Genomic DNA, 10,973 nt, shown 5'->3' with positions numbered 1-10,973 from the left:
ATTGTATTTTTGTTATTCGTTTAGATGCATTCAGTAATTTATTGACTACAAAAAATAAAAATCATTGAAATGTATAGCCCAAGTTACTAGTGATGATAACGTTCACTTGGAAAACTTGGTTACATGCTTCTGTTTTTAAAATGCCTATTCTTTGCTTACGTTATTTACTTTTATTCACTTCAATCGTTATACTATGTTTTGGTCTTTGTAATTTTAAATCGGAAAGGTGATTGGAACATTTTTACCGAACTTTTCAATCACAACTTATAATATGTTCTATATATTTCTAATTGTATTATTAGTTTTTAATTATATATGCAGTTGTACTAAATTTTGTACACATGGATCAAAAGAAAATGAACATTTATTTGTAAAATACGCACACTAGAATATATTGAAACATGTCACTTAATTCAATAATATATTTAATTGAGAACACATGTTTCAATCCATTGAGTATACTTGTAATAACAACCTCAAAACTCATAACAAAAAAAAGTGTTATTTCTTCTACACTTCTTTTGTTTTTAGACAACAAGTGTATCAATTTAATTTTTACCAATGTGGTTTAGTTTTTACTGAATTCATCATTCATCATTTATTATTGATAAAGGTCATGTCCAAATATTTCATCAAAGCAACACTAATGAATCTCACCAAACACAAAGCTTTGTATAAAATTGGACTAGAAAAAAAAAAGTGGATTAAGAAAAGGGTTGTATTAAATACTGACTACCTTTTGTAATCCTTAATTATATATATGAAGAAAAGATGTTTTTGGTTATAGAGGTTTTAAAATGAGACTTTTAGAAAGTTGAAAAGGCAGATGAAGTAATTATTGTTTATCATATAAAATAAACTAAAAAAATGAATAGAAATGAGAGTTGAAAAATAAAAGAGAAAAATGGAGGAGAGAAAGAAGAAAGATGGGAGGAAGGAGGTAAGAAATGTTAGCCAAACAAAAAGAAACCAAACGAGGAACGTCATCCAGACGAGACACTCCCCCACCACCATAAATAACAAGGCTGGAATTAGCTTTATCCCCTGACCCCATCTCTTCTAAATCTAAATCACTTTCTTTCAAACCCTAAACCCAAACCCAAACCCAAACCCCCCACCCTCTTCCTTTATCCATCCTCTCTACACCATCTCCCCACTCTCTCCATTCTTAAACCCCCACCCCTCTTCCTTCTTTCTTTCTTTCTTTTTCTAATTGGGCCCCCAATTTTAAAATCCGTCTTCTTGTGTTAATTCCATATTGGGCCCATTTTGGATCATTTCCAACTTCCATTCAACGGTTCAGATCTTCCCTTTTTCTCATTTTCTTCTAAATTTAAATATCGTAGCCACGTGGGACCCTTGGTGCTTTGAAGTGGTAGATCTCACGTCCACGTCACCACCCCCTCCTACCTATGTGTAAGAGACTCGTAATGCTTCCAAATTTCGCTGGACTTCCGTGGGCCTTTGATTTCGCTACTTGCGGATGTAGACTCTTCCTTATTCATTCCAACGCTCATGATTTCGCCATCTTTCATCTTTGTGGAGAGATCAGCGGCCAACCAAACTCCTTTTCTCTACTCATTGAAACCTCTAAACTCCGTTGAATATCCGTTTTATTATTTCAATTTCGTATGCTCCAAATTCATTTTTCTTTTTTTTTTTTTTTTAATCAACCACCGACATGTGAGTAATTAATTTTTGCTATGAAATATATTAATGAAAACAAAAACTACATTTTCATCCTCACTACATTTTCCATTTACCTTTTCACTTTTAATTACTACTAAGATTCACCTCAGGCGGTAATTGTGGTTCACAGTTTCAATGTAAAACTTAAGTTAAAAGGGGATTTGTTGGAGTGTTGAGTTAAGTTACAAGTCATATAGTAAATATGTTAGTTTAGGAAATGAAGTTCGGGATAAGTGTGCGTAATGGTCTGTTTGATTTCACACAAGTTTAAAAACGTTTCGACAAAATATTTTTCAATGTAATGTAATTTAATATTACAATATTGTGCATTTGAAATATGTTATGGAACAGTGGTACATAAGAAGAGTGTGGGTATATATAGTTGTTTCGATGTTCCAATGGACATCATAGAATAGTATATTATTGACATGAATTTGTAGGACATGTGGATTAAAATTTTTCTAAGTTTTTGATTGTTAACGTGCAATTGTTTGGAGTTGGGGTCCTCCTTATTTATTTCGAACTTGTTTATGTATTAATATTTGGCTACCAATTTCAATACCTCAATACGTCTTCATCATGCACATAAATTTTTTCCCATTATGTTACATAGGATACAAAGAAATGGTGAATTGCAATGATTTAAATAACTTTTTTATGGATGAACAAAAAAGAGATTAATACAATTTTTTGTTTAAATAAATAATTTTATCACAGGAGATGAAAATTAATTAGTGAGAGTTGATAACTTGATAGATAATATATTTATACCAATGACCCAAATTTTGTTGTATTAATGTTAAAAAATATCAAAATATAATTTTTAATTATTATAATTTCGAAAGAATATGCATTTGTGTTCCGGGCTTCATCAATTCATGATAAGTGATTTCTCTATAATAAATGTGAACTTTAATGCGGTCCATTGTGATATAAGCACAGTGTTTAAAATTTAGGTAATTTAACATTAACAAAGCTAAAATTGAGTCACAGTATAAAAAGTATCTAATATAGCATTAAGAATACATCAATCAATAACTGTTTAAATCATCTCAAATTGTTGTATAGTCCATAAATTCATGGTGTAATACTAGTCAATCAACATCAACAATTAATTATGTGAATCAACAATTCTCACTTCAAGTCAAAACTTTCCCATTATTATTATTATTTATGTCAACCAATGATTAAAAGATATAAGGAGCACTTAGCTGGTATTTCCTTTCAATACATTTCCATAAATATTGTAAAACCCATATGCACAAATACTTCCTTTTTTTTAAGGCAGCACAAGAGATAATTTATCATTAAATGAACATCCATCCTAACTCTCATTTTAAGAATGAAATAAAGAACCTTTCTATCCTACTCTTGTAGAATATGAACAAGTCCAACCGTTTTCTTTTCTTTTCTTTTCTTTTGCTTTAGTTTGATGAACCTATTAGAGAACTCACGCTAGCTCGATACCAAATCCAGTACACTCCAATGTCTTGATGGTTAAAGTGATAAATCATGAGGTGGTAGAATGAGAATATTTATTGAAGTGATGGCATGGCATTCACTTGAGTTATGTACAGTGCTCATGGTGCTAGCATAGGTTGAGTTATTGTGGTTTCAGAGGTCTCCAACTAATGAGTTCGACACAACCATTTTCTCTAATGTTAAACCAAACTCAGTGTACCCATCTACTCCGACCACGAGACCATCTTCTTGCTTTAAGACTTGCACACTCCAAGGGTTCCCTTGGGCCTAAGCCTGCCTAATGGGCTTTAGTGTTGCCCAACTCCTTTTTCAAAACTCAAATTCAATCCCCTCGAATAAAATGGCAGAACTTCTTGGAATATTGTTTTATTTTATTTTAATATATAATAATACTAATGAGAGAGAGAAAAAAAAGGACTCGTACTTTTCCGAGTTGGACATCGATATTGATATATATCATCGAATTACAGGTCTCCACAAAAAATGAGCTTCATAGATTGCTATCAAACAAAAACGATGAATATAGACGCTGCTTACCTTTCAAAAAATGTATCAAAAGTGATTGGGCCAACACCCTTTTTCACACATGTTCTAAACTTATGCTATTCAACTGTGACAAAATTATTTGCAATACAGAACATAATTCCTATGTTATTGCCACAGTCCTCTCCACACATTTTGGTACACAATATGATACATACATTATTCCCCTAATCATTGATCTTTTTTTTTTTCAATTTGCTTTGTTTTAATGTTTTATTTCATAGGTTTGATTTCGTGGTTTGACTGGAAGAACTTGTCTGAGTTGTTATTTAATTAAAATATTTTAACACTATTAATTTGCAAAATCCATATGGTTAGAAAATCAAAGTTGACAGGTTTGTGAATTGATTTTGGGATGAAACCACATGTTATTTAACATATTTAACAAAGACTACACTATTGAAAATAATTGAAGCATCAAGCCAGAGTACTCAAGAGACTTTTCACAAATTAATATTTAAAAAAAAGCAAATAAATAACAGCGACTTTTATTTGAAGGCGAAGGGTGAGTAAAAAGATAAGTTAGAATAAACAAAAAAATTCAAACATTCAAAAGCTATGGAACAAAGTAAAGAATGAGTCCCACAATCAAAGGAGACGAGCAGTCCAGCAGAAGAAAGTGTTAAAGGAATTTCAAAACAAGTTATTAAATAACAATACAACATTGGCTACTGACAACTTTAGTACAAAACTATGAATATGATTAAACCCAGAAAAAAAACGACGAATGCAATAACAACAGACAAGTAATTGCAAGAATTGCAATCAAAGTACACAAATCACGGTTGTTGTAAACAATAGCTAACAGAATAAGGATTTGACAAGCACTAACTAAGAACCACAGGATCTAATCTCCATTGCATTAAGCTACAGACCTCCATGTTCTTCACTATTGACTCGGCTCAGATGGTCGCTTTTTCACTTTAGCCTGGCCCACGTGTGCCTGCCACTTGTAGAAAAAATGTGGGTATTTTTTTTTATTATTATTTTGTTTTGTTTTGTTTTTTTTAAGGGATAAAAGATTGGTATTGGCATATATGCTTATTTTCTCTTAAGAGTTGAAAGCTAATCCATTGAGACTTTGCCACTTCGGCCACTTAGCATTGATGATGGGAAATGAAACAGAAACAGAGGAGCTGGATTCAGTTGAAAAAAGAAGAACAAATAAAGCGGTTCCTTCTTTAAAAAGTTCGACTTTTGATCAAAGAGACGCCAAATCACGAGACGCTTCTGAACTATCTGCACTTTTTCATTGTCTTTCTACTGCCAAACGACCTAATCCTTCTCCATATCATCATACAGAACCGTGAAAATCAGACCCTTTTCTCTCCTCTACCTCCAAAATTTTCCTTTCTTCTTTCCTTTTTTTCTTCTCCCTTTGATTCCACTCCCTGTAGCCATGAAATCCCAAGTTCTATCTTTAGGGTTGGCTTTTTCTCTGATATGTTCCCCGTCTTTTCATGAACATTTGCCTAACTATACAAGAGGTGCTAATACTTGACGCGGAAAACTGTTCTATGTGTTTTTTCTGCTAAGTTTTTCTTTTGGGTCTTCGTCCTTGCTACCATTGATTCATGAAAATCCACATCCAATTATCATTCTTCTTTAGAACTCATGTTTTTGAATCAGTTCATGCATTTCTTAAAATCAATTCATACTTTCAGAAGGAAAATTCCTTACGATTGTTTGCTTTGACATAAAAAAACAAGCCTGTGTTTGGTATAGACAAAGTCCAATTCACGTATAGAATCTTCATGGCGACCTCATGTTTCGGTTCACTTAGGATTCGTAAATCAAAAGGCAAAACCTTATCAACCCCTTCCTCTTTGAAATCCCAGATGAATTCTGAAATGGAAAATATGGAAAGGAGAAGATTTGATAGTTTGGAATCGTGGTCGATGATCCTAGAGTCTGAAAATGTTGAAACTTGGGAGACATCAAAGGAAGATCAGGAAGAGTGGACAGCTGATTTATCTCAACTCTTCATTGGTAACAAATTTGCCTCCGGCGCTCACAGTCGGATATACCGTGGAATTTACAAGCAGAGAGCCGTTGCTGTGAAGATGGTGAGAATTCCAAACCAAAAGGAGGAAACAAGAGCCAAACTCGAGCAACAGTTCAAGTCCGAAGTTGCCTTGCTTTCTCGTCTCTTTCATCCCAACATAGTTCAGGTAAAAATTCAACCTTCTAGTCTTTTAATTTCTTTCATCTACCCTTCCCAGTTATTCCTTACAACAGAACTATACACAACTGACAAATACAAGTTTTTAAGAATGTAAATTCATGGCTGTTTGGTGTACAGTTCATTGCAGCCTGTAAAAAGCCACCTGTATACTGCATAATTACAGAGTATATGTCACAAGGAACTCTGAGGATGTATCTAAACAAGAAAGAGCCGTATTCACTCTCAACAGAAACAATACTGAGGTTAGCTCTTGACATATCAAGAGGAATGGAATACCTCCATTCCCAAGGAGTAATCCACAGAGATCTCAAATCAAACAACTTGCTTCTAAACGATGAAATGAGAGTAAAAGTAGCCGATTTCGGAACCTCCTGCCTCGAAACACAGTGCCGAGAATCAAAAGGGAACATGGGAACTTACCGATGGATGGCACCGGAGATGATCAAAGAGAAGCCTTATACTCGCAAAGTTGATGTGTACAGCTTTGGGATTGTGCTGTGGGAACTCACCACGGCTCTGCTTCCCTTTCAAGGAATGACCCCCGTGCAAGCTGCCTTTGCCGTCGCCGAGAAGGTACCAAAATCTCAAACTCCCCCTTCCACAAGTAATGCTGATTTTGATACTTACCTGTTTGAAGAAAAATGTCGATCAATCGTCGTAATTTTGCGTAATAGAATAGGAGATTAGGGTTTTGAGAGTTGAAATGTCTTACTTGAATTGGGCAGAATGAGAGACCACCATTGCCGGCGAGTTGTCAGCCGGCGCTAGCCCACCTGATTAAACGGTGTTGGGCGGCGAATCCGTCGAAGCGGCCGGATTTCAGCGACATTGTGGCGGCGTTAGAGAAATACGACGAGTGTGTGAAAGAGGGACTTCCTCTTGCACACCATAGAAGATTGGTAAACAAAAACGCAATTATTGAACGCTTGAAAGCTTGTGCTTGAACCAGCTCTTCAATACCTGTACATGCTTGATCCTGATCCTGATCCGCCATAGCCTTCGTAATTCGAAAAGGTATCATTTTGGGCAATTTTAAGCAGAAAAAACAAAAAGAAAACGGAAGACGATCAAATGCTTTGTAAAATGAGAGGGCCCGCTGTAGATTCATGGTCCATATCTGGATCTTTAAACATTGGGCCCAGCTTCCTCGGCCTAGCCCATTGCAAAATCTCACTAACTATTACGGTTACTCCCTCGGTTTTTAATTTTAGTTTTGATCGTTCTTTTTTTCTTTTTCTTATTTAATCTTTGAATAGTCCATCAATTTCAATCTAATCTAAATCTTCTTTTAACATTAAATTGAAATAATTTTTTTAAAATTTTGAAATAATTCTCGAATTAACATTTAATTTAGTACAAATTAGATGTGAAAGATTTAAATATGCTATAACAATCTATTAATGAAATATATGTTCACAGTAGATATAGTGCAGTAAGAATTAGGTTAAAGTATTCCTATATATTTTCTGTTCAATTAAGTTTCAAAATTGAAGTATGCTATTTAATAAACCTATATATATATCTTTAAAGTGAATTTTTTGGGTCGTCATTATTCATATTTTATTCGTAGTTATTTAAAAGATAATTATTATTGTTGAAAAGAATACTTAAACACCCTTTTAATTAAAGAATGTGTATTTTAAGAACAATCCAAGGGGACAAATTTTGGAAAATTCCCCACTCCATCTCATGTCATATGGATTAAATATTTAAACAAAAACAAAACTTTAGATTATTAATAGTATTATTATTTTGAGAATAATATGAAATTACATTTACACTACCATTCCCAGCATCCTTTATTCAATAGTTGAAGTTTTAGATGGTACAACTTATTTAATAGGTTCTTAAACTTTAAATTTTGTATCTCTAATGATTTTAATGTTTTGAAATTTTAAAATAGTTGATTAAACAATAATTTAATTACATGTGTAATATTTTATTTGATTTTAAACATATTAAGAGGCTTATTTAATGTACAGTTTTAGTTGATTGACAGTTAATTATATTTAAAAACGAAGTACCAAATGGATACAGATTGAAACAAATCTTAAGGATTTCTCAACTTTAATCTTAAATTTATGTGGTTTTAAAAAGAGAGATTAGTTAGATCTTTAATATAATCCACTTAATGATCAATGACTTTGGAAATTAAATATATGGGTTTAATTCCTCATTTACTCAAACTATCTATTGAAACAATTTAAGAGCTACATGAATTAGTAATATTATTATTTAATGAGGACTAATTAGATTAAGTTGGAAAGGATATTTTCAAAAATAGCAAAATATTAAAACTATTTACCAAATTAGTAAAACTGATGAAACTCTTAATTTTTGTAGTTATATTTTGTAAATAGTTATATTTATTGTTATTTTGATATACATAACAATTTTCCAAATTAAAAACTACATATCTTAATGTATATATAATTAATATGACAGTGAAGAGTACAAGTTAAGGGGAAAGGGGGAATAAAGGTTTGCACAATATAGAGAATTTATTGAAGAGAAAAAGGGGGAGAGAATAAAGGCAAAGACACTTTCTTTTCTTAGAATTATTGGGTTACCATTTAAGTTTCTCTTTCTTTTTATTTTCTTTGAAGAAATCGCATTTAATCTTTTCATAATTAACATGGAAATTACGTATTTTTAAAATTCTTAAACCTTTCTTTTCTTTATTCTTTTCCTAGTGATGTTTACATGGTTTGATGACTAAAGTATTTTGAATATCATCATTCATATAAATTATCAAAAAAGAAAGAAAAAAAAAACAGTGTTTGTACATATTTGAATAATCTCATGATCATAACTTAGGTTTTGTTTCATTATAACTAAATAACCATACTACACATCTCTCTTATTTATTATTCTATCATCGCTGCATTATATCAATTAAGATTATTATGTAAGTTTTTTCTCTCTCTTTTTATATTAATGATTGGGAATTGAGAATATAATTTGACTCACTTAACCTAGTAATCTATTACAGTACAACAGTACAATTGATTTTTTCACATAAAAATTAATTAATGCAAGACGTAGTACAAGTGAACAAAGATGAATTAGACATAACATAATTTATTGAGTTAAAAAACAAACATGATAAACCAACGTATATATAATATTTTTGGGTGGATCAATAGAAAAGTGAAAAATAAGTCATTATATGATAATTTTGTAGCTAAAAAGTATTGTTACGACACGGGTTATAACATATCTAACAATATATATAATGACTACTTATCTTGAATAAACACGTGTTAACTTGCAACTAAACTTTATTGATAAGAGATATTTCACGACTAATATTGTAAGTTTGAACTAGAGTAGATGATAAACTTCGAAACTTAGTTATTTAAAGAGAGAAAAAAAAGTTAAAGTGGAAAAAAAGTGAAATAATGACACAAATAATAAAGTTTAAATATGATTATTTCATAAATGAACAAAATTAATTAAATTATAAAGGCACCTACAAATGATCCTACACTGAACTTTATCAAATGAAAACAATAGCAATAAAAAATAAAGAAGAAGAAAGATTTTAGGAAAAGGATAACATAATTTAAAGTTGGAGTGAGAGCCAATAGGACTTGAGACCAATGCGTTACACATGAAGGCTAATATATCCAAATACTTAGGTATTATTATATTATATGTGTTATTTCGGCCGTTTTTAAATATAACATATAAATATTTGTCTAATATGATAAAATTTGAAATCATACTTTTTCTAAATATTTTTAATAGTTTTAGCGTTTACTTAATGTATAATTAAAAAAAAAACATGGAAAAGTGATAGGATTAAGAATGGATAGGTGTTAATTAATTTACTAATGTATCCTTATATGATTAAAGTTGAAAAGGTAAGCTCTGTTACATCACATGCTCTAGCCCTACCTCAAAATTAATCGAACTTCGAGATAGGGCACCGTTCTTTCTCTTGTTTTTAAAATAACTTTGGATTTTAATTTTTTGAACTTTGGATATATTTATGTAATCAAGTTTTTGTTCTAGGTCACTCATTCTCAGTTTCCGTACGAAATTCCTAAAAATAGATGAAAAGAAAAGAAAATCTCTTGTATAGTTTAAAAATATTTTTAATAAATCAAGAGTAACCTTGTGACTTAGAAAAACGATAGATTTAATATTAAAAAGCACACTTAAAGAGGTGCATAGAGTTATATAGTTTAACTTTACAGCTCATCTCCTCCATATCCTCCAAAATAAATATAAAGGTAAATTGTAAACATATTCAAATGGGAAGTTTTAGAACCTCATTGTCTACAAGTTTTAAAATTAGATCATCAAATTTAAAATATTTATAGAAATTAGAGCCTCAAATGATAAAAAAAAGTAAAAAATTAGATAAGTTTGAGGATATAATTGTTGGTGTGTGAGAGAGGAATTTTTGTTGTAACAAAATAGCCTCCAAGTAAAGTATTGTGAGATGACATAAAGTTTGTAACTTTATGAAATTGAAGTGAAGGATACACTAATCATCCACTATAATTGCAAAATTTCTAACAAAAGAGAGGCACCATATCACGGATACTTTATGAAACTAATTAACCTTATAATACCAACTTTAAAGTTAAAACTACAAACAAGCATGCCTAATTAAGGGCCGTAAATTAAATAATTACACTATGGTACCTCTTATAATCTTTTTTTTTTCTATATATTCATATATAATATTATATTTAGGTGCTCAATGCCAACTTTAATTTTCACCTTTTTTGGCTACACTTTTAGCTTACAACTTTCATGAATTGCAACAAAAGCCCATCATCCACTTCTTCCCCTTTCTTTACACACTTTTTAATGCATAAAAAATAACCATTTTTATGATTATTCACAACCCTTTCTATCTCAAACAATTTCTTTATCAACTTTTTTTATGGGACTCTTTTGTCAATCTCTAGGCAAGAAGAAATATTCATCAACAAGACCAATTGTAGAGTGAGGAAGATCATTCATACATCCACCCACTTTCTTTCTTTCTTTCTTATTTTTCCTTTTCAAAACTATATTCTTCTTTACATGGAGTGTCAAAAACAAACCAAGATGAAAG

At 31.2% G+C, this 10,973-nt stretch overlaps 1 protein-coding gene across 1 annotated transcript; it reads left to right on the top strand.

Annotated features, from left to right (window-relative positions):
• The first annotated feature begins 4,310 nt into the window (after positions 1–4,310).
• Positions 4,311–7,180, top strand: LOC101204587 (serine/threonine/tyrosine-protein kinase HT1). Its single transcript, XM_011659825.2, has 3 exons — positions 4,311–5,885; positions 6,017–6,472; positions 6,625–7,180. Exons 1-3 carry the CDS (start codon positions 5,469–5,471, stop codon positions 6,841–6,843), a joined length of 1,092 nt encoding a protein of 363 aa, XP_011658127.1. The 5' UTR covers positions 4,311–5,468; the 3' UTR covers positions 6,844–7,180.
• The last annotated feature ends 3,793 nt before the right edge of the window (positions 7,181–10,973 follow it).

The sequence above is a fragment of the Cucumis sativus genome, chromosome 6 (genome assembly GCF_000004075.3).
Source record: "Cucumis sativus cultivar 9930 chromosome 6, Cucumber_9930_V3, whole genome shotgun sequence".
NCBI lineage: Eukaryota > Viridiplantae > Streptophyta > Magnoliopsida > Cucurbitales > Cucurbitaceae > Cucumis > Cucumis sativus.
Note: the sequence above shows the minus strand (reverse complement) of the source record. Positions and strands in the feature narration are given on the sequence as shown.